Source organism: Carcharhinus amblyrhynchos, chromosome 21, assembly GCF_965287045.1.
Source record: "Carcharhinus amblyrhynchos chromosome 21, sCarAmb.v2.hapA, whole genome shotgun sequence".
NCBI classification, from domain to species: domain Eukaryota; kingdom Metazoa; phylum Chordata; class Chondrichthyes; order Carcharhiniformes; family Carcharhinidae; genus Carcharhinus; species Carcharhinus amblyrhynchos.
The window spans coordinates 29025429-29050342 of NC_137344.1; the positions used below are offsets into that span (position 1 = coordinate 29025429).

General features: G+C 40.2%; 1 protein-coding gene across 10 annotated transcripts in view; it reads right to left on the reverse strand.

The window, feature by feature from the left end:
- tnrc6c1 (trinucleotide repeat containing adaptor 6C1) overlaps positions 1–24914 on the reverse strand; it is a 183922-nt gene that overhangs the window by 119856 nt on the left and 39152 nt on the right. For 9 of the 10 annotated variants that reach the window (XM_080208907.1, XM_080208904.1, XM_080208905.1 and 6 more), the window contains exons 3-4: positions 14039–14138; positions 13906–13927 (exon numbers count right to left, since the gene is read on the reverse strand). In XM_080208907.1, the coding sequence (XP_080065033.1) occupies positions 13906–13927; positions 14039–14101 (85 nt within the window). In that variant the 5' untranslated portion in view covers positions 14102–14138. Of the gene's footprint in view, positions 1–7125; positions 7255–13905; positions 13928–14038; positions 14139–24914 lie in introns of those variants that run through there. The other variant, XM_080208909.1, reaches the window with a different exon arrangement.

Consider the following 24914-nt stretch of genomic DNA (forward strand, 5'->3'; position numbering starts at 1 on the left):
TATGGTTACCATCTTGTACACTAGTTTAACTTGTGACATAAATGAACCATTATTTGTTCTACTGCCATTTTCCTATTGTGTGTTCATTTTGATTGAATCAGCTGTATAGGGCATTGGTGAGGCTGCAGCTGGAGTACTGTGTGCAGTTTTGGTTGCTGTACTTACGCAAGGATATTTTGGCCTTGGAGGGAGTGCAGAGGAGGTTTACTAGGCTGATACCGGAGTTGAGGGGATTGAGCTATGAGGAGAGGCTGAAGAAACTAGGCTTGTACTCGTTAGAGTTTAGAAGAATGAGGGGAGATCTCATTGAGACGTATAAGATGATGAATGGGATGGATAGGATAGAGGTGGAGAGACTCTTCCCGCTCAGAAAGGACAGTAGGACTAGGGGGCACAGCCTCAAGATAAAGGGGGGGTGGTTTAGAACGGAGTTGAGGAGGAACTTCTTCACTCAAAGGGTGGTGAATCTCTGGAATTCTCTGCCCGTTGAGGTGGTAGAGGCTGCCTCGCTAAATATTTTTAAGACGCGGGTTGATGGGTTTTTGATAAGCGAGGGGATTAAGGATTATGGGGAGAGGGCGGGAATGTGGAACTGAACCACGACAGATCACCCATGATCTTATTGAATGGCTGGGCAGGCTCGAAGGGCTAGATGGCCTACTCCTGCTCCTATTTCTTATCTTATGTTCTTATATGTAGGACACAAATATTTTAGGATTTTTGTTTAAATACATGCATTTAAATGAAATTTCCATCATTTACAAGGCTCAAGAGGAGGATTGCCAACATACCTACAACTTGCCTAGATGGATGCAGCAACATCAAGAAACTCGAACATCCAGAACAGAGCAATTAATTTGATTGGTACTCCTGATGAAGTATCCATCCCCTTTGCCACCAATGCAGTGTAACTTCAATATGCACAATCCACTTTAGATTAACTATCCTTGGGAAGTTCTTCATTAATTGAAAAGTGTTTAGGACATCTCAAAGTAATTGAAGAAACTACATAAATGCAAGTTATTTCATTCTTTGTTGGATGCCCTACCGCAATTCAACAAGGCTTCTGGGGGTGGCACAGTGACAGTGGTTAACACTGCTGCCTCACACACAGGGACACAGGTTCCATTCCCGGCTGTGCAGAGTCTGCATGTTCTCTCAGTGCCTGCATGGGTTTCCTCCCACAGACCAAAAGATGTGCTTGTTAGGTGCACTGCACATGCTAAATTCTCCCTCAGTGTATCTGAACTGGTGCTGGAGTGTGGCGACTAGGGGATTTTCGCAGTAACTTCATTGCAGTGTTAATGTAAGCCTACATGTGACTAATAAACTTTAACTTTAAGAATGTGCTCCCTCCCCGCAAACTCTACAATGAGCAAAAAAAAAATCTTCTGGGGAAAACCATCATTTCCAAATTTCCTTCCAAGTCATATTCGATTCTGAGCTGGACATATCTGTCCTATCTTCATCCTCAGTAAGTCCTGGAATTCTCTACTTAATATCATGGTACGGTCACTGCCACTTCAAAAATGGCAGATGGAGTTTAATCCAGACCAATACAAAGTAATGCCTTTTCAGAGGTCAAATTCAGGTGCAAATTATACAATCGATGGCAGAACCCTTTGGAGCATTGACATACAGAAGGATCTGGGCAAACAGGTCCACGGATCTCTGAAAGTGGCAACACAGGGGTAAATAAAGTGGTCAAAAAAAGCATACAGCATGCTTGCCTTTGTCAGGTGGGGCATCAAGTATAAAAGTTGGCAAGTAATGTTGTAACTATATAAAATTTTAGTTATATTGCATTTGGAATTTTGCGTGCAGTTCTGGACGCCACAATACCAGAACAATGTGGATGTTTTGGAGAGAGTGCAAAGAAGGTTTAAAATTAAAAGGATGTTGTCTGGTCTGGGGATTTTAGGCATGAAGACAGGCTGGATAAACTTGGATTGTTTCCACTAGAAAAGCAGGGGCTGAGGGATGACCTGATAGAAGACTACAAAATTACGGGGGGCATAGACAGGGTGGATAGTCAGACGCTTTTCCCAGGGCCCTTTGACCTGGTTTTCTTTCATGCATCTATCACAATGCACCTTGAACACTGTTTACGTGCCTACTTTCATCACCTCCATTGGCAGTGCATTCTAGGCATCGACCGCTCTCTGTATGAAAAAGTTTCCCCACATCTCTGTCCTAAATTTACCACCTCTCACCATAAATCTGTGCCCTCTTCATCACAGGAATGAGTTGAAAGAATCACCCCCCCCCCCTCCCCCCCCGAGCTGTTTCCAATGGATTTAGATCATTTTTCAAATGAGGGGACCAAAAAGCTGTACTCCAATGCCCTTAGTTGCATACAACTTCCCTATTTTTATATTCTATTATCCTTGCAATAAATGCCAATATTCAATTTGCTTTTCTAATCACTTATTGTGCTTGCATATTAATAATCTGTGATTCATGTAGCAGGAGAGACAGATCTCTCACTACCTGAAGTCTGTAATTGCTTTCTATTTAAATAGTATATTGCTTTTCTCTTCTTCCTGCCATTGCGGGTAAGTTCACATTTTCCTACGTTATACTCTACTAGCTCTCCACTAGTTACAGCTTGCCAACGCAAAAGACCCATTTATCCTGACTTTTTGCTTCCTGTTAGCTAACTACCCCCCCGTCCATGCTAATACATTGCCCAACATACCATGGGCTCTTACCTTGCATAGAGAACCCAATAATTGATTTTTCAAAAAATTGATTAGAAGAACACAATAAATATTTATTGGGGTAATAAGAACCCAAATTGAGATTTAATCAAGATGAGTTTCATTTGAGAATTTATTTGAAAAATTAAGATTCCAAAGGTATCTACATCAGCAAAATACTTTATACATTTTTTTTAAACAGAAAAGGGCTGCAACTTATCCGTTCAGTATATATTTTGAAGTTGTATGAAACTCTCAAAGGTAGAAAAGGAAGTTCATAAAAAGGAAAAAAAAGTTAATAGTGAACAAAATATAAAATAATTTGGCAGGTACATTGGACAACAGTAAGATACCATCAACTGAGAGCAAATAAGCCAAACAGCAGAAGTAAAACTTATACCAACAGTTAAATGGTATGTTATAAATTTAGTCCAGATATCAGTTATAGATACAAACAGCTGCTAAGGGCTAAATGGCTCAAACCAGTGGAGCATTGGAACTGGATTAATAGATTGCACTGTGCAGAAGGGTTGACATATTAATTCAGATTACTGTATGAATCTAGGTGTAAAGAGAAGGTTGAACTTGAATGAGAATTCATGGCACAAAAACAACAAATAACAAAAAGATCAGCAAACATTCCCAACAATTCAGAGAAAAGGAAACCATTCATAATATTGGTAGCTTGACGGACTTCACATGCACTCTTTCAATGCTTCAATACACTGGGGGCTAAAAATTGCTGCTGCCTAAATGTTCAATCAAGGCAATGAACAAAATTAAAAACTAACTGGATGTGTTTTTAAATTTCTCAAGCTAATCTCTTAAGTCTACTCTATTATACATGACATGCAACATTCATTCAAGAAACACCAACGACATCATGGTAATAAAAACAGATTTCTCTGCTCTCAACACAGCTCAGATTTTCCACAAGATTGAAATTAACAGTGCAAGTTAATTTATCTTTTTATAGCTATTTGTCAGATAATTGGCATACCATTGTAAAAATCTGACAACAGAAACTGAGTAAATATTTTATCAAGCTACAGGGGAGACTGGTAATGTCACTGGCCCAGGCTAATGCTTTGGAGAGACGGGTTCAAATCCCACTATGGCAGCTGGTGGAATTGAAATTTAATTAATAAATCTGAAATGTTTTGTGGTCACCATTGAGAGTCTCATTGCTTATTCCAAATCTATCTGGTTTACTAATAGGCCTTTAGGAAAAGAAATCTGCCTTCCTTTCTAGGTGAGAGCCCATGCCAAATGGCTGACTCCTCACTGCCCTCTGAAGTGGCCCAATAGCCACTTAAGGATCAATTAAAGATTGGCTACAAATGCTGGCCTTGCTAGTGACACCCACATCCGTGAAAGAATTAAAGATCCACAATCTATCGTTTCACAATGTCAGAAAAATCATGATTTGCCAATCAAACTTGGATTTGTGTTGAGAATTAGAGTAGTGCAAGGTCACATATGTCAATCGATTTATCCTACTTGGAGCTGTTTAGTTCTTTTTCCAAAGTCAGTTTCTTCCACTGAAAAGGACACCATTATTGCATAATGTCACTTGATTTACTTAGACTTTATAGTTTAAATTTATTTTGTCCCTCCAAAATCATTGTAGATATCTCATTACTCTACCCAAGTAATGTCAGCCAACAGCTATTTCACTGATTCATAGGGTACTCCCCTTAAATTATCTTTGCACTCATTGGGAATCTTATCTGCAACAGTAGTAACTCGAGCACATTAATGTTTATCTTATTTAGAACCTCTGGACACTTCAAGTTTCACCTCCTGGACTGACAATAATAAATCAAATCAAAAATCAAATCCTCATGCCGAATCAACTAAGTATCTAAGAACATAAGAACATAAGAAATAGGAGCAGGAGTAGGCCTTCTAGCCCTTCGAGCCTGCCCCGCCATTCAATAAGATCATGGCTGATCTGTCATGGTTCAGTTCCACATTCCCGCCCTCTCCCCATAACCCTTAATCCCCTCGCTTATCAAAAACCCATCAACCCACATCTTAAAAATATTTAGCGAGGCAGCCTCTACCACCTCAACGGGCAGAGAATTCCAGAGATTCACCACCCTTTGAGTGAAGAAGTTCCTCCTCAACTCCGTTCTAAACCACCCCCCCTTTATCTTGAGGCTGTGCCCCCTAGTCCTACTGTCCTTTCTGAGCGGGAAGAGTCTCTCCACCTCTATCCTATCCATCCCATTCATCATCTTATACGTCTCAATGAGATCTCCCCTCATTCTTCTAAACTCTAACGAGTACAAGCCTAGCTTCTTCAGCCTCTCCTCATAGCTCAACCCCCTCAACTCCGGTATCAGCCTAGTAAACCTCCTCTGCACTCCCTCCAAGGCCAAAATATCCTTGCGTAAGTAGGGGACCAAAACTGCACACAGTACTCCAGCTGCGGCCTCACCAATGCCCTATACAGCCGCAGCAAGACCTCCCTACTTTTATATTCAATCCCCCTCGCTATGAAGGCCAGCATCCCATTTGCCTTCCTGACCACCTGCTGCACCTGCAGGCTGGGTTTTTGCGACTCATGCACAAGGACCCCGAGGTCCCTCTGCACCGTCGCCTGCTGCAGTTTTTTGCCACGTAAGTAATAGTCCTTCCTACCATTATTCCTACCAAAGTGGACCACCTCGCACTTGCCAACATTAAATTCCATTTGCCAGTTCCTGGCCCATTCGCCCAGCCTATCTAGATCCTTCTGCAGACTCTCCACACCCTCTGCGCAATTTGCCGTTCCACTAATCTTGGTGTCATCAGCAAATTTCGACACCCTACACTCGGTTCCCTCCTCTAGATCATCTATATAAATGGTAAATAGCTGAGGCCCCAGCACCGACCCCTGGGGCACTCCACTAGTCACCAACCGCCAATCCGAATAGCACCCATTGACCCCCACTCTCTGCCTCCTATTTGACAACCAATCCTTTATCCACGCTAACACCCTACCCCCAACTCCATGTCCCCTGACCTTCTGCAATAACCTCTTGTGAGGTATCTTGTCAAACGCCTTCTGAAAATCAAGAAAGACCACATTCACCGGCTCTCCTCTATCCACTGCCCGAGACACATCCTCATAGAACTCCAATAAATTTGTCAGACACGACTTCCCCTTAATGAAACCGTGCTGCGTCTGCTCTATCAAGCAATTCCCCTCAAGATGTCTCATGCTAATGACCACAAAAACTAATTAATCTTTCATTTGCAAAATCCCTTTTATTGTATTTCACAGTTTTTTTTTGTATTTTCCATTAATGGTCACTATCACTCTTCAAAAAAAAACAAAATACTCCCCAGACAAAAATTTATAGAATCTGCTATATATGATTAAAAATAGAATGATACAAGGACAAGCTGCATTCAGAAATATTTTAAAATATGCCTATGTTGAAGGAAAATAAGAAAATACAGTTAACTTCTGGTCAAATAATTCAAAATCAAAACCAGAATGATGAATTTATGGGATACGTGGAACATTTAGTTCCAGGTCCAACTGAGGTCCTCTTTCTCATTTCTCTTTAAAGCATATTGATGACAATCAGGGTCACTTCTTGCTCTTGTCCTGAACTAGAAAATTTCATTAATTTTGCTTCAAATTTCCACCGCTCCCTTACCGTCACCTGGTCCATCTCAGGCTCTAGGCAGGATATTATGGTCCCAAAGACTGGCATTATGGCAGGTGGGGTGGTAAAACGGAGATTGGGAAAATGGAGAATGGGCAATGGTCAATTTCCCACTGCAGGAAAAAAACTCAATTTTCCACTGTGGCCTTTCATGGTGGTTGGATAGCGCATTGTGCCATAAGTCACATTCAAATATCATGAATACTCATAAAAAGGGCGGTTCACCAGAATCACACCTCCCCACTCCAGATGCTTGATTCACGACCAGAAACAAGTGATATGAACCTGGTGGGCATTGTTTCACGTGACTCGAGATATGTTTGCCCACCTTTCTGGCACTGTGCCAAGGCTGTACAAGCAAGACCAGCAATGAGGCATGCAAGGGCTTCAGGGTCACAGCTTACTATGAATGACCAGTGGGAAGGCAGGGGAGAGCCATTTGAGGTTGAAGGTACTGGATGGCAAAGGCAAGGGTAGGAGTTGGAGGGCAAAGGCTTGACTGATAGGAGGTGATAAGTGAAGAGAAACAGGAACACATGACTAGGGGGTGCGACAGTGGAAATTAGTCAAAGCCAAAACAGAGACAGTTCTGGGCGGTTTTGCAACAGTAGCATGGACCATAACGCATAGTTGGTCCTGCAGGTGCAGAAACTCACCACATCAGTTTTCCTTCCCACCACCACACTCAGAACAGAAAATTCAACCCTCTGCCTTTCCCTTCCTCAACCCTTCCATCTCCATTTCTGGGGTTTAGGTCATCTTACCGTGGACTCCCACACCACTTTCCTTCCAATTCGCTTCCAGTCGGGACTCAATTTCATTTTCTGTCTCATTTGTTCTGACATGCCACCTTCGACATCTATGTTTCTGATATGTTTTCCTTTTCTTCAACCAAGGATTTCCCTCCACTGTGGTTGAAAAGGGCCCTCAAGTATGTCCGTCCTAGTTCACACACACTTGCTCTAGCATCTTCTCTCCTTCCTAGGGGCATAATAGGTCACTCATTATCCTCTTCTTCTACTCTACATTGAGTAGTCTCCACCATCACTAGTAGAATGCCAACAAACATTTTCCCCTGCCCCTTTTAGCACCCCTAGGCTCCCCTTCCCATGGAAGAGTAACAGATACACATGGAAATCCATTTCTTTCCAATCATTCAGGGCCCTAAACACTCCTCCAAATGAAATATCAATTTACTTGTACTTGGTTTCAATTTAGCATACTGCATTTAATGTTCACGACAGTCTCCTCTACAAGGGGACTGGGCAATCACTTTGTCATCGTCCACAGTACCCTGAATCTTCCAGAGGGTGTTTTATTTCCACAACTTTTATTGTTTTACCATCCATTCGTTATAACAGGGAACACTAAATAATATGCGTTAGCAGTGGCAGCTACCCTCAAAAATAACAAGACAGACAACATCTGGTGTCTGATGGAGAAACTAAACCATTTAATCCAAACAACGTGCAATTTCTTTTTGCTTTAAAAAAAACAAGACTTTTTGTCAAAGTTTTTGTCTTGCATTCACCAGGACAATTCACAATATGAAATGTAAAAGGGACAACAATTTATCCTCTGTAACAAGAAAGTAATTAATAGAGGAAAATGCATCAGTTCATGGGACTGAGTTAGTTAACGGTCAAGCATCGTTTATAGTTTAAACCAGGAACTTTGAACCCCGGTGGGTCAAGACATTGCCCTGGGAATGAAACAACTAGCTGTCACTTATTTTGTTTAGCTAAAACAAACACAATGTGTGTACATGCTCTGTGAAGAACAGGATTCTGTGTATTGATATATGGCGGTTCCAGTACACACAAATGCAACTGACTGAATTTTAACTTGGCTGTCAGTATAATTCTTAGCATACTGAAGATTATGTAGCAAATGTTGTGCAATCTGGAATCAAATGTAATATTGGAGGACACACTTGAGTTTTTCAAACACCGCTGGTTGGATACAGTCTATATCTTGCTAAGCTTGACAGAAAATGCACCAAAATATGCAATTTGTTCAATGTATTTGATTGGTGGTTCATTTTGTAACCAAGTGGAAATTATGAGCAAATTTTTGTTTCCTCATTCAATGATTCTGTCCAAAACCTTTGAAAGAGCAATAATAATCAGACTAGATAACTTCCAGAGACAATTAGTACAGGAGGAGAGAAATTGCTATATTTAAACGTGATGGATGACAGTTTGGCATGATATTTGCAAAACTCCCGTTTTCTAATTGTTGAAATATGGTGCATTATTTTAACTAACTGCTTAGTCTTTTACTGTTTGATTTAAACTTGAATAGATAAAAAAATGGCAATGTTATGATGCCACATTCTACAGGACAAAAGGTTGATTGTCTCATCTATCACTTCTACTCTCCAAGATCAATGTTTTCCTTTTGAAAATCAGTACCTATATGTAACAACATTGGCAACAAATTGCAAAATATTATAGAAAAAAGTTGAATCCTTGTTCAAAAACCTATCCCAGAAAACAAATGCACCTGTGAAGAGACTGCCGATGGCTATGGGATACAAAGAATGGTAACATGTCTAAAATACCAGAAGATTCAAACTAACCTTTGAACAATATCTTAGACTTAGCATTTTTATTACCTCGGCAGAGGTTCATGAGACTGATCCCAAGCAATTGTAAAGCCAAAATTACAAGTGGGCTCCCACACCATTAGAATCATAGGATGCAAATCATGAACTTCTGCACAAAATTCTTTATTTTAGTTAATAATGCAAGTATTCAAAGCAGCTTTTCAGGCTGAGCCTGAAGAAACCATAAAAAGGATCAGTAACGTCAACATTTATCAAACAAATTACACAATCAGGATGCAATATAATCAGCCAACACTGCCTGAATGTACTGTTTTGTACTCACATTTCAGCAAGAGTAAGCAATAAGATACATTTTTGAGGTGGCAGCTAAAGCATCATAATGGATCAACTTTAAAATGACATAATCCCTATAATGCAGAAGGCAGCCATTTAGCCCACTGAGTCTGCACCAACTTTCTAACAGCATTGTACCCAGGTTCTCTTCCCTGCCCTGTCCCATAACCCTTCACATGTACTGCATTTAAACCCCACCCCTGCAAACTAACCCACGCATCTTTAGACTGTGGGAAGACACCGGAACATGGAGGCAACGTGGTGCACATATGAGGAGAACATGCCAACTCCACAAAAATTCACCAAGGCCAAAATTGAATGCAGGTTCCTGGCATTGTGAGGCAGCAATGCTAACCATTCTCCCACAATGTACTGTCTCTGATTTTACTGGAGTTTGGCTATCGACTGCAATAGTATTGCATTGCCAACATCATCATATATATCCATTGCCTTAAGCTCACAAAAGCCTAACTTTACCTTAAAACTATCCTCAATTTCATTTTTTATACTAATAGCCATATATCCTCAAAATGGCTTACTGGCCAACTCATGTACCAATGGAAGTTAATTTAGCCCTGGAAATGTTGAAACTTCAGGCGGTTTCAAAGACATTTTATATTTTATGAGTAAGCAGTGGCAAAAAGTTGCAATGGCAATCAACTTTGGGTCATTGTGCAGCGAATGTAGAATATAAAGAAGAAACAACGTGAAGAATCCATTTTCAAATACCGGTGCTATTCCTGATGAAGGGGAGAAATTCAATTTGGAAGAAATCGAAATAAGATACAAATGTCACAATTCAAAAGGTGAGTGCAGGAGCAGAGGAACCTAGGTGTATATGTGCCCACGTCACTGAAGATGGCAGAACAGGTTGAGAGATCAGTTAATAAAGAATATGGTATTCTGGGCTTTATTAATAGCAACACAAGAGTACCATAAGGTCACAAGATATAGGAGCGAAATTAGGCCATTCGGTCCATCGAGTCAGTTCTGCCATTGATCATGACTTATATGTTTCTCAACCTCATTCTCCTGCCTTTTCCCCGTAAACTTTGATCCTACTACCAATCAAGGACGTATCTTGGTCTTAAATACGTTAAATGACCTGGCCTCCACAGCCTTTTGTGGCAATGAATTCCACATATCCATCACCCTCTGCCTGAAGAAATTCCTCCTCATCTCAGTTCTAAAGGGTTAGAGTCATAGAAAGAGGCCCTTAGGCCCAACTTGTCCATCCACCCTTTTTTTTTAAATCCTTAAGCTAGTCCCAATTGCCTGCATTTGGCCCATCTCCCTCTATACCCATTGTAGCCAAATGGCCTTCTAAAGTGGCAATTTGTAAAGCACTTTGGGATAATTGAGCAAGAACTACAACAACAGGCTGCAGTTTAAAGACAGAGACAAACAGGCTGCAACCCTGAGTGAACAAACAGGATATCGGTCATCTCCAGGATGAAAGAGCCTTTCTGGTCACACTGGGTTGTTTACCAGACATAAGGGCACCGTGACCCCTTATTTCGGAGGGAGGTATGTGACCTATGTGCCTCCAGCACCTACAAACATGGCCTTGGGGACACACCCAAAGATCAGTGTGGCAGCACCTGATTGGACTCTTATCGTTCAGGGGGATCAAGTCCTGATTGATGATTGGCAATGGCCAAAAAGGGCGTGAAACCCAACGGGGCATAAAGGGTGCTGCGCAACCAGGAACCTCTCTCTTACTTTGACCCCACGAACAAGCTACAACAGCTGTGAACCTCGTCAGCGACGACGAGCATGACCTGAGAAGGAAGGAAGGAAGGAAGGACAGAACCAGAGTGCCAGACCAGACCAAAGGACCAAACTACGCAGATGACTACGGGATCAGCGCACAGATAAAAGGCCAATATCTACTTGGATACCTGCCAGTCACGCAAAGTCAAGTCAAGATCTCCTATTGGGCTTGAACTTTAGTATTTTCCTGTAAGGTAACTTATTGTTGGTTGGGTGGGTGATTATTGATTGTGAGGGTTTAAATAAATATTGGTTGGACTAATAAGATGTCTACTCGTAGTTATTTGTCCACCATTTAAGGATAAAAACAGACTGTGCGGCTGGCAACACTATCTTACCCATATAACTGTCTGAACGCTTTTTAAAAGAGAAATTGTACCTGCCTCTGGCAGCTTGTTCCAGACACTTGCCACCCTCTGAAAAAATTGCCCCTCTGGACCCTTTTATATCTGTCCCTTCTCACCTTAAACCTATGCCCTCTAGTTTTAGACTCCCCACCTTTGGGAAAAGGTATTGACTATCTAGCTGATCTATGTCCCTCAACATTTTATAGACCTCTATCAGACCACCCCTCAGTCTTCCACACCGCAGAGAAAAAAGTCCCAGTCTATCCAGCCTCTCCTTATAACTCAAACCATCAAGTCCCAGTAGCATCTGAGTGAATTTTTTTCTGCATTCTTCCTACTTTAATAATATCCTTTGTATAATAGGGTAACCAGAACTGTATACAGTATTCCAAGTATGGCGTTACCAATGTCTTGTACAACTTCAACAAGACATCCCAACTCCTGTATTCAATGTTCTGACCAATGAAACCAAGCATGCTGAATGCCTTCTTCACTACTCTATCCACCTGTGACCTCATTTTCAAGGAGCTACGAACCTAAACCCCTGGATCTCTTTGTTCTGTAACTCCCTAACGCCCTACCATTAACTGAGCAAGTTCAATCTACCAAAATACATCATCTCGCATTTATCTAAATTAAACTCCATCTGCCATTTGTCAGCCCACTAACCCAATTGATCAAGATTCTGTTGCAATCCGAGATAACTTTCTTTGCTGTCCACTATGCCACCAATCTTGGTGTCATCTGCAAATTTACAAATCACGCGTCCTATATTCTCATCCAAATCATTAATATAAATGATAAATAACAATGGACCCAGCACCGATCCCTAAGGCACACTGCTGGTCACAGGTCTCCAGTTTGAAAATAACCCTCTGGCTTCTGTCATCAAAGCCAATTTTGCATCCATTTAGCGACCTCACCCTGGACGCCATGAGATCTAACCTTATGCACCGACCGACCATGCCAAACCTTGTCAAAGACTTGCTAAAGGCCATGTCGACAATATCAACTGCACTGCCCTCATCTACCTTCTTAGTTGCCCCCTCAAAACAAAATCAAAAAAGGTTGTTCCTTTACTCAGAGGTTGTGCCCTTGGATCCTAGTCTCGCCTACTGATGGAAACACCTTTTCCATGTCCAATCTAAGTCTTTCAGTATTTTCTAAGTTTCAATGAGATTCCCCTCTCATCCTTCTAAACTCTGTTAAGTACAGACCCAGAGTCCTCATATACTTTTCATATGAGGAGCCTTTCATTCCTGGGATCATTCTCATGAACCTCCTCTGGACCCTCTCCAAGGCTAGCACATCCTTCCTTAGATATGGGGCTCAATATTACTCACAATATTCCAAATGTGGTCTGACCAAAGCCTTATAAAGCCTTAGTATTACATCTTGCTTTTGTATACTAGTGCTCTTGAAATTAATGATAACATTGCATTTGCCTTCCTAACTACCAACTCAACCTGCAAGTTAACATGCAACAAATCCAAACTAGGACTCGAGTCCCTTTGCACTTCCGATTTCTGAATTCTCTCCCCATTTGGAAAATAGTCTACCCCTCTCTTCCTACCAAAACACATAACCTCTCACTTTACCACATTATATTCCATCTGTCACTTATTTTCCCACTCTCCTAGCCTGTCCAGGTCCTTCTGAAGCTTCCCTGCCACCTCAATACTACCTGTCCCTTCACCTATCTTTGTATCATCTGCAAACTTAGCCACGATGCCCTCAGTTCCTTCATCTATATCACTGATGTATAAAGTTAAAAGTTGTGGTCCCAGCACTGACTCCTGCAGAACTAGGCTGCCATGCTGAAAATAACCCCTTTATCCCCACTCTGTCTTCCGGCAGTTAGCCAAACCTCTATCCATGCCAGTATCTTGCCTCTAACATCACTGGCTCTTATCTTATTCAGCGGCCTCCTGTGCGGCAACTTGTCAAAGGCCTACTGGAAATCCAAGTAGATAGCATCTACTAACTGTCTAACCTGCTCTTTACTTCCCCAAAGAATTCTAACAGATTTGTGAGGCATGACTTCTTTTGTCAAGAATAAGATGCAAAAGTCTGTTGTCATGTACCAACTGACTCAAGAACAGCTTCTTCCCTGTCAGACATTTGAATAGTCCTACCTTATGTTAAGTTGATCTTTCTCTACACCCTAGCTATGGCTACAACACTACATTCTGTACCCTCTCCTTTTCCCCTACGTACTCTGAATAGTAAGCTTTGTTTGTATAACAATATGTGACAAAAATAAATCAAATCAAAACATGAAGAAACATGAAATACAACAAATGAGGAAATTTTCAAAAATCACTTCATTGCATTTATCCTTTTTAAAGGGAGCAGAAAATAGTCCATTTAATTGACCAAATACTTTTGATCAAAATACAAGTATTATAGACATCTACTATTTTCAAAAAATCATTGAGATAATATTTTACTTGTAACTCTGATGAGAAAGAAGTTCGCACAAGTTTACCTCTATGGAGAATTAGGAGCAAATAATAGCTAACCTTTGGTTTTATGTTCAGCAGCCTGCAAAAACAGAGAAAAGAAGTTATAGAACTAGGTTCATTTTATCAACTTGGTAGAAAAGTTGTTTTTCTGCTAAGTAGGTGCGAAGGTGACCAATGACAAATGCAACACCTTTTTTTGAGCAGCTTCCTTCTTTTTCTTCTCTTCTTGCTTTTTCTTTTTCTTTTCTTCCATCAAACGGTCCTCTCCTTTAGTTTCTTGTTCTTTCTCACTATTTCATTAAACATACAAAAACATGGAAAAATTAAATATTTAAAAATCTCAAAGTAAATAAAATCCCAAATCAAGTCAGAGTTACAACAATGAAGCTCACACCACTAATTGCCATATGGAGATAAAAATCAGTGTTTCAAAGATTTACTGCTGGTCTCCTCCACAAGAATCTTAAATTATTGCTACATATCTAGCTTTGTATAACATTGAACAAACAGTACTTTACTTTTATGGCACAGCGTTAGCACTGCTACCTTGCAGCGCCAGGGACCCAGGTCCAATTCTGGCCTTAGGCAACTGACCATGTGGAGTTTGCAGGTCCTCTCTACGTCTACATGGGTTTCCTCCGGGTGTTTCCTCAGTCCAAAGATGTGCAGGTTAGGTTGATTGGCCATGTCCAATTGCTCCTTAGTGTCAGGGAGATTAGCAAGGTAAATACTTGTGTTACAAGGGTATGGCCTGGCTGGCATTCTCATCAGTGCAGGCATGATGGGCCTAATGGCTTCTTCCTGCACTATAGGGATTCAATGAAAATTTTAATCACTGGGCACTGCCAGAAAATTTCAGTACTACAAATGTATGAATTGTTCAATATTGCAGCAATTAATTTTCCTTCTGATTGATGCTCAAAATTATTCAATGCAGTGATCCAAATTGAAAGTTTGTATTTTTTTCAATGACAGAAGATGGTTTCAGTTTCACTAACATTCTCATAAGTGTCATAAATAAAAATAGTGAGAAGTAATTCAGGAAAAACCTCTAGTCAGAATGTGGATGAAGTAATAGCATGGCTATAAAGTCAAGTTCAAGTATATGGGATAGAAATAGAAGGTCAGGTTGATAATGAGGGATGAAGTAAATAAAGTGAGTGGAAGCTCCTGGGACTATAAATATCCCTGCTTGTATGCTGTAAATTCTATGCAACTAAAATGGTATGAGATTTAATGACGCTTACTTTGTCACTATTTTCATTTTCCACACCAGTTATCAGATTCCTTTGAGCTACTTGTTCTATATTATAAAACTAAAGTATAATCCACCTTTAAGTATCAGCCATTTCATTTCTAATGCTTTATTTATTATTAATTCTAAGCATGTGTGACTTCAGTGAAATAGCTCTAATAATCAGCTATGGAAGTAAAGAAATTCTTCAATGTGTAAGTATTTGCATTACAGTAGGCAAACAAACTTCTACTTTAAAGTTATTTTAAAGATTTGTAATTGAAAAAGATCATTTCTTAATCCCATACAAAGACATGCATTCCCCGTTTGGTCACCACTTGAGCTGCCTACAATCTATACTTGGAGATTCATACAAAAACTGCTACTCTTCTTCCTTCTGCACGTTCTCTTGCACAGCAAATTGGTCAGGAGAAGCATCAATCACAACTGACAGGACCATCAGGACCACTTGCACCCCAATGCTAAGTACCAAAGATGAACTAAACTGCCTCGGGCTTACAAGTCACAATGTTCCCAGTGCAAATCAAAAAAAATCCAGATGTATTTCACTACATTCCCTTGGAAGCACTATGCAATCAGACATGTTGACACTTCATAAAATATGTACAGGAATGCACACTTCCATGAAATGCACTTGGAAAAATATAATGACTTAAAAATGGGAATATACTGCCTTACATAATTGTTCCAAAAATATACAACTATCTGTTTAAGTCTGATAAATCTATAGAGTATCCAAATGTATTTTCTTAAGAAAATAAGCTCACAAAACCATTATCCCAATACATTAAACTATTATTGTCAGTAGCTTGCTACATGTGTCAAGAGACATGGTTCAAGGAATTCATCTTTATGCTTGCAGGCAGAAAAAATATAGTATCATTCAAGAAGATTGAGGGTTACTGTTTTTGGAAAGTTATTGTAGATTATGAAAATATCTTAACTATTAATTGTCTAACACATAAGCTGTTAGACCTTTGGGGGTCAGCTTTTGCACCCTTTTCCCCCAAAATCCCAAACACTCTGAAATGCACAGTTCAACATACCTAAATGTATTTTTTTTAAAGAAGGGTAGGCATTTTTTTTCTTAAACATACACAACACTCTCTGCTCAGGCGCGCAGAATGCCAATCCTTTGTGAATTACAGGAAGTAACAGATCACATAACCCAATGAGCATTCCACTTGAGGCAAGTGCTGTATGTTTTCTGCAGCTTTCAGCATCTGTTAACTTATTGCAGTCTACACCACTTCATTCAAAATTATTAAAATTGTTTCTAGCGAATTCCCACTATTTTTCGTTCTCTCATTTAATGTAAATTATTGGCTTTCAATTTGCAAAGTAGAGCCTTGAATTATTAAATAAACTGTGCCATTTGTTTTCTTTACAATGCACTTTTTGACATAAAAAACCCAGAAAGTTGAAGCCTGTGCCATGGGATTAGCATTTCTATAAAGTACATTCACATGCCAGAATTTGCCCACAAAATAAATCAGGTTTAATGTGTATGATGTTATTAGCATGCAAGCCATCCAGCAATTTGAAGGAGAAACACCGAGAGTTGTGAATCACTCAAATTACAGCACAAATGTCACTCTTTGCCATTAGCTTTGGAAGACAGTAGCTCCCCAAACCAGAGTTTCAAAAAAATTGCTGAAATTTTGCACCTTAATTAACAGCAAAATTTGCCATTGAAAGTTTGAGTTAGGACTTAGCAGCATTAAGAACTTCAATGATGGAACTAATAGACATCATGCCACTTAACCTCTCCCATGCAAAAAGCAAACAACTGAAACTGTGCCAACTCATTCCTGTACAAGCAAACCGTTTTTACAGATGCTTTTGTCTTTTTTGTTCTCTTTTGCAATCCAATCTTACCCTCTCTATTTTCTTTTCTGTATGTGATTTGATACCAATTCACCTTATCATCTCTGCCACTGAAGATGAGTTGCATGAAGAACTTTTTGCCCATTTGTTAGTTTATTAGTAAACAACTACTTCTCAAAAACTAATGAACAGAGTTCAATGAAACTGGACACACAGATAGGGTGTGGCTGAAGGAAGAACAGATTCATTTTTGCCAAAGATGCAGATCCAGATCCTGAAATTGTTTAAAGGATTTGTTAACATTGGGGTACATGAGGAGCTGACTTTTTTCAAAATGTGGATCAATTTACTTACAATGTTGTTGACTGTCTCAGCTGTCACAATGTGAGCAAAGTTTTCAGAGCAGGGTGTTGGATGAAAATTGGTTTGAAGCCTCCTCAGTGAGGTTTGAGCGCTTAATAAAACTTTACTTTGAGTTTGGTAGCTACAGAGCATCAACCAGGCAGGGAAAAACCTCAAGGAAGATCTCTGTAGTTATAACATTGAGTTAATGCAGTGTAGCAGAGTACATACGCTCTATCCTTCTGTGCTGATCCTTCTTCTTTCCGAATCTTAAATAGATAGGCAATCTGAGCTACCATTCATCAAGATTCCAGAAGCCCCTTTGACCTTACCACGCCATTATCAACTTGTATTTGCAGCAATCTGTGGTACAAACTACTTCCAAGCTGAAGCATGAAGGGTCCAACTAACCGGACATTTCAAGCTGGGCTTTTGCTTACGTAATTTCTATTGTTTAAAATATAGATACATTTCTTTCTAATAAGAGATGTGATAGCCATGTATCTTGTATAAAGACCCTCTACAGTAAATAGCTAACAAGGGAATCATGCAGAAAGTGCTGAACTTCAGATACAAAATTTAAAAACCCCTGAGGGGAGGGATAATGCCAATTTGAAGATTTCAAGCAGAGGTACAGAGAAAAATACAAGAGCATGAACAGGATGTGGTTTTCTCAGAACTGAATTGCTCAGTAAGCCTGGAAATGTACAACTTGAATGCCACAAAATGGCTAATTTGACAAACTACAAAAATGCTCTAAACTTTTTAGTATTCTTGTCATTTTCCCATGAAACAAACTTGCTATAAGTGCAAAGAACACAGGAACATGGGACTTAGGATATGAAGTAGGCCATTCAGCCCTTCAAGCCTGCTCTGCCACACAATAAGATCATGCCCAATTTGAATTTGTCTCGAGTCCACTTTCCTACCTGACTCCCATAATGTTTTATCACACTGTGCGGGAATGATGCTGATAGGAGCAAGCAAGCCACATTTGTATAAAAAATTAACATACAAGTATAAGAATTAGTAACAGGAGTAAGCCACTTGGCTCCTCAAACTGCTTCATCACTCAAAGGATCAAGGCTGATCTGATTGCAGCTTTAACTCCTTTCTTGCCTGTCAGTTAACCCTGTCTAAATGGGAGCATATGGATACTGATCTTAAATGCCCCTAATATAAAATTGTCTTCAATTGGTTAATTTTCCACAGCATTTTATATGGTAACTCAAGTGCAGCCTTGATAGGAAACATTGGATCAAGGTGTGCAGATTTACTTAGGTCCCCATCATAGTCATACTTCTGTCCTTACCTTTTGGCATTTATATAATGCAAATCTATATTCAATCTATAATAAAAACCGCCAATTATAAAACTGCCACACGACAATTGCATCCCACTGTCAATGACATGGGGATGTTATGGAACACAGTAAAAAGTCTGACAACACCAGGTTTTAGTCCAACCTATTTATTTGATAATATACTCACTAGCTTTCGGGGTTACCCCCTTCGTCAGGTGAATGGAGAGTTCTGGCCTCAGACAGAGCATATAAAGCACAGACAGTTTAGAGATTACTGATTAAAATGCGAATCCTTACACCTAACCATGCAGACGCTACGACAACGGATGAATGAACATCGCTCGACAGTCACCAGGCAAGACTGTTCCCTTCCTGTTGGCGAACACTTCAGTGGTCACGGGCATTCAGCCTCTGACCTTCGGGTAAGCATTCTCCAAGGCGGCCTTCACGACACACGACAGCGCAGAGTCGCTGAGCAGAGACTGATAGCCAAGTTCCGCACACATGAGGACGGTCTCAACAGGGATCTTGGGTTCATGTCGCACTATCTGTAACCCCCATGACTTGCCTGGGTTTGCAAAACCTCACTTACTGTACTGTCTGGAGACAATACACATCTCTTTAAACTGTGATCAGTGCTCCTTCCACTCACATTATCAGCCACTTCAGGTCTTGAACAGCAGGTTAGGTGTAAGGATTCGCATTTTAATCAGTAATCTCTAAACTGTCTGTGCTTTATATGCTCTGTCTGAGGCCAGAACTCTCCATTCACCTGACGAAGGGGGTAACCCCGAAAGCTAGTGAGTATATTATCAAATAAATAGGTTGGACTAAAACCTGGTGTTGTCAGACTTTTTACTGTGTTTACGCCAGTCCAACGCCGGCATACCCACATCATGAATGTTATGGAACAACAGGATGGTTACAGCACCGAAGGCTTTTTAGTCAGTCACTGACATGTTGGCTCACTGCAAGAACAATCCAGCTAGTTCCACTATTCTGCCCTTCCGTTTCCCAATACGCCTGGAATTTCATTCTTGTCTATTTTCCATTTGAAAGCCTCGACTGAACATGCCTCCATCACCGCATCATTCCTGATCCTGGCCAGTCGCTGCATAAAAAAGATTTAGTCACATCAGCATTGGTTCTTTTGCCAATCACCTTAAATCCATATCCTTCGTCTTTACACCAATGTGAACAATTTCTATCCTAGAATTTAGGTTAGCACTGCTGCCTCACAGCACCAGAAATCCAGATTCGAGTCCAGCCTTGGATAACTGTGTGGAGTCTGCACATTCTCCCCGTGTCTTTGTGGGTTTGCTCCAGTTTCCTCCCACAATCCGAAAGATTTGCTGGTTACGTGTGTTGGCCATGCTAAATTCCCCCTCAGTCTATCTGAACAGGTGCCGGAGTATGGTAACTGGGGGATTTTTATAGTAACTTCATTGCAGTGTTGTCAGCCAACTTGTAACACTAATAAACTTCTATCAAGAACCCTCATGAAATTTGAGAGGATGCAAGTGCTCACTTTGTCTTATCCAAGGAGCACAACATGATTTGCTTCAGTCTGTCTGTGGAACTGAGGTTCCCACCCCTGGAATCAATCAAGTAATCTCTTCTGAAACTTCTCAAATCTTCAGATCCTGCCTAAAGTGTATCGCTTAGAATTGGATACAATATTCTAGTTGCGGCTGAACTAGTTTTTTTTTATATTCTATTCCTCCATGTATTTTGTCATGATTCATCCAGATACTGGTCAAGTGAAGATACACATTGCACTACAGAAAATAAAATTTTGCTGACTGAAGTTACTAGTGACACTGAACACAAAAGAACTGCAAATAATCCCAAAATGGGACAAGGTCGATTGACCTTCTGTAGCAATAGAGATGCCTGAACGACTTATCCTGCAGCAATCCAAGGCAATGTGGGCAATTGGACAGTCAGCAGACTCACTAGATGTGAAGCAGTAATCAAAAGCTGGAAAACCTCTCCTCCAGGTCACAGAACAAAGCCATAACCTGAATTCTAAAGTTGCTTACAATTGGACAACAATGCTAGTCAACCATGCTACAATACTAAAAACTATTCCACCTTTTTTGACCATTTGTCCTTTTTAAATGATAGTAAAGGTTTTATAGGCAGTTTCCAGTACAATCACAGATCCAAGAATGCATCACAAAAATGTTGACCGGAGATGTGCTCAGACATAACATCACCATCTGCCTCTTACAATTGTACATTAGAGAACACGGACTCTATTGTCAGTCTTTGACGTCTTCAAGTTGCCATTTCTGCCTCTTCACATCTTCAACTCTCCCCTCACGTTTTGCTTTCCCCCCCCCCTCTCCCCACCGTCCTTTTATGCTCCACTTTCACTGAGATTTGGAATTTCAAATACAAGTGCCCCGAATTTAAAATGTTTCCCTCAATTAAAGATGTATTCAAATGCTTACAAACACAAAATACTGAGAAATGTTTAAAAATGAAATATTTAATTTTAGACAATATTTAACTCAGTCTCAGGCATTTATCTTCTGCTATGAAAAGTCACACCTTCAGCAATCAGACAGCTGCACAATCTACATGTCATTTTCTGCACTTAAAATCTGACTGAAGATGTGCACCTGTATTATGCAATGCCTTTAACCTCTTAAGGCAAACCACTTTAAATGGCTTTTCGCTCATCTGATATAGATTAAAAGTGCATTTAGTATCTACTTTTTGAGCTTCTGGTAGACAAAGTAATTGTTTACACTGAAAAAACATTGGTTGAACAGCTGAACGATACTAAAAACAAAAACAAAGTCAGGTCCCACTGCATCTGTGGAGGGTTACCGTTTTGACAGACTCAATTTTAACAATACAGATGCTGTCAGACCTGCAGAGTTTTTAGAATCAGAGTCATATAACAGAATCGTACAGGACAGAAGTAGGCCATTCAGCCCATCATGTCTGCACCGGTTACCAAAAGAACTAGTCCCATTCTCCAGCCCTCTAAATTAAAACACTTTCAAATACGTAGCCAGCTCTCTTTTGAGACTTCCAATGGAATCTGCCTCCATCAGTCTCCCAGGCAGCATATTCCAAGTGTGTAAAGAATTTTCTTCTCATCTCACTCCTAGCTCTCTTGCTGACCATCTTTAAGTAGTGACCCCTAGTCATTGGCGTACCAACTAGTGGAAACAGAATATCCTTCTTTACCCAGTCAAATTTGTTCAAAGTTTTGAACACTTCAATTAGGTCACCACTTAAATCTTTTCTCATCCAAAAATAAGCCCAGTTCCTTGTATCTCAAATTCCTCATTCCTGGTATAATTCTAGTAAATCTTCTTTGCACTCTCGCTTGGGTTTTAACATTCTTCCTTAAATAAGATGCCCAGAACTGAACACAATACTGCAAATGTGGTCTGACCAATGATGCACCTGTATCGTCTCTCCACGTTTCTTCTACCAAAATACATTACTTCACATTTTGCTGCACTAAAATTCATCTGCCAGCTGTCTATCCATTTGGCCAACTTGTTAACGTCTCGCTGAAGTCACTCTATGTCATCCTCACAGTTCACTGTTCTCCCTAACTTTGAATCAGATGCAAATTTAGAGATTTTGCCCTCAACACCCAGGTCTAAATCTTCTGTGTAAATCGGAAAAAGCAAGGATCCCAACACTAACCCTGAAGAATATAATTTCCAGCTCATCGCCAGTCTGAGAAATGTCCACATATACCTACCCTCTTTTCCCATTTCTTAGTCAACTTCTAATCCACATTACCAAGGATCAATCTCAAACATTTCTAATTTGGTAACCAACCTGCCATGCGGCACTATAACAAATGCTTTTTGAAAGTCCAAATATACAACATCCACTGCCTGTATCACCTCGTCAAAGAGCGCAATTAAATGGGTCACACATGACGTGCCCTTATTAACCATCTAGTATTAATTCATTTTTGACCAAGTGTATCTTTTTGTTATCCCTCCATCAGGTTTTCTCACTATTGATGTCAAGCTGATAGGTTATCCTTTGCCCCTTTCTTAAACAGTGTCACGTTTGCAATCCTCCACTCCCCTAGGACTGACGTTTGGTTTGGAGACACCTGGAAAATTTGGGTCAACGACTCTTCAACTTGCTCCCTCACCTTTCCCAGCAAGCTAGGATGCATCCCATCCAAGCCTTGCGACTTTTCTACCTGGACTGCTGCCAACCTTTTTAGTGGGTTGGATCTCAAGCAATGATGAATCAAAGCACAGAAAAGAGAAAGAATCTGGTGAACTAGTGCGTTGACAATAATCTCTCCCTCAAAATGTCAACAAAATGAAGGAGATAGTCATCGACTTCAGGAAGCATAGTGGAGGACGTGCCCCTTTCTCCATCAAATGAAGACGAAATGGAGATGGTCGAGAGCTTCAAGTTTCCAGACGTCCAGATCACCAACAACTTGTCTGGTCCCTCCATGTCAACGATATAGTTAAAAAGACCCATCAACTCCTCTACTTTGAGGAGGCTAAGGAAATTTGACATGTCCATTACGACTCTCAAACTTCTACAGATGCACCACAGAAAGCATTATTTCTGGTTGTATCACACTTGGTATGGCTCCTGCTCTGTCCAAGAATGCAAGGAGCTACAAAGGGTGGTGATCGAAGCCAGGCCATTATGCAAACCAGACTCCCATCTGTTGACTCCATCTACACTTCAACTGCTTCAGAAAAGCAGGCAGCATAATCAAGGACCCCACACACCCTGGGCATACTCTCTTCCACCTTCTTCTGTCAGCTAAAAAATATAAAAGTCTGAGTTCATGCATCAACCAACTCAAGAACAGCTTCTTCCCTGCTGCCATCAGTCTTTTGAATGGACCTACCTTGCATTAAGTTGGTCTCTCTACACCTTTGCTATGACTGTAACACTACATTCTGCACCCTCTCCACGACGGTGTGCTTTGTTTGTATAGCATGCAAGAAACAATACTTTTCACTATATAATAATACATGCAACAATAATAAATCAAATCTAGCACTGACATAGTCCCAGGATGAAATTGGTCAAAACTGTTCGAAAGGTATCATAGAAATGATCAATCATTCTCAGTATGTTGTGAAACAACTCACATCAAGAGTGCAAAAATCAAAAGCATAGTGCCAGCCTACGGCAAATTACCTCAGTTCCCAATCCTGATGTATTTCATTGATCAAAACCATACATTCAGGCAATGTGTGTACTTGTGTACTTAAACAAGAGGACCAAACTGCGCAACAGCAATCTTTTTAAGGATTCATTGAAACACAGGTCAATACAGTAAAGTGAGCTTTTATGGACACTGCTGAATAAATCAGTTTCATTTATCCACAATACATCAAAAGTAGTAGCATTATTGTGAACATTTCAGATTTTATTCCTGCAAACAAATATTTTGATCACGTTTAATGCATTTAACGAGAACATGAAAAAGATATTCTGCTTCGAAGTGAGTTAAAAATATCGTGCCTCACTAGAATGTTATCAGATCCAAAGACAAGAAAATCCCCGTATACTTCAATTTGTGAACATAACATTATTTACCCAAATTATTGAGCATTTTCTATTACCCATTCTTGTTCAATTTAAGATCAAACTACATAATCCTTCACTTTGAAATTGTAACAATTTAAGCTGGCTTGGCAAACAGTGAGAGTAGTAAAGGACTTTAGACATACATAGTATAATGGAAAGACAGGTGGTAATTGAATTTTGTGTAACAAAGTGTGACAGTAGATTTTAGTAGGGAAACCAAGGAATGGGAGAAAGCACGCAATAGAAAGGCTCATCTCCAAATAAACAAGATAGGCCTCGGTGAATAAGGATTTAATTCCCTGAAAATGCAAGTAAACTAAATACCCAACGTGTAGTGTTTGGTAGATTAGACAAAGAGCACAGAAGTAAAGAGGATATAATAAATGCATGCAAGGTAAAGCTTAGACATCAGAGTACTGTGCTGTCTGGGCATTCCACCACACAAAGGCCATTAAATCAATAGAAAAGTGTAAATCCATGAGAATACTAGGAATGGTGAACTATAGTTGTAAGGAAGTTGCACATCCGACCACTGCATCTTTTAAGGGAATGTTATTTGAAGTAGGGAAAAGTGATACGGAGAGAGTTGCACTGAGGGATAATTTTGCCAAAAGGATTAGTGTAAACATGGTGGTGGCATACAGCAAGACTACAGGGGCCCCATTGCTGACATCAGCATTGCTTGATGAAAGCAAATTGAGGGTGCGATTTAGCCTAGGTACCATTGCTTTGTAAGGAGAGAAAGAGAAAGAGATCACTGATTCACCAGTGTCCTCAATCTTG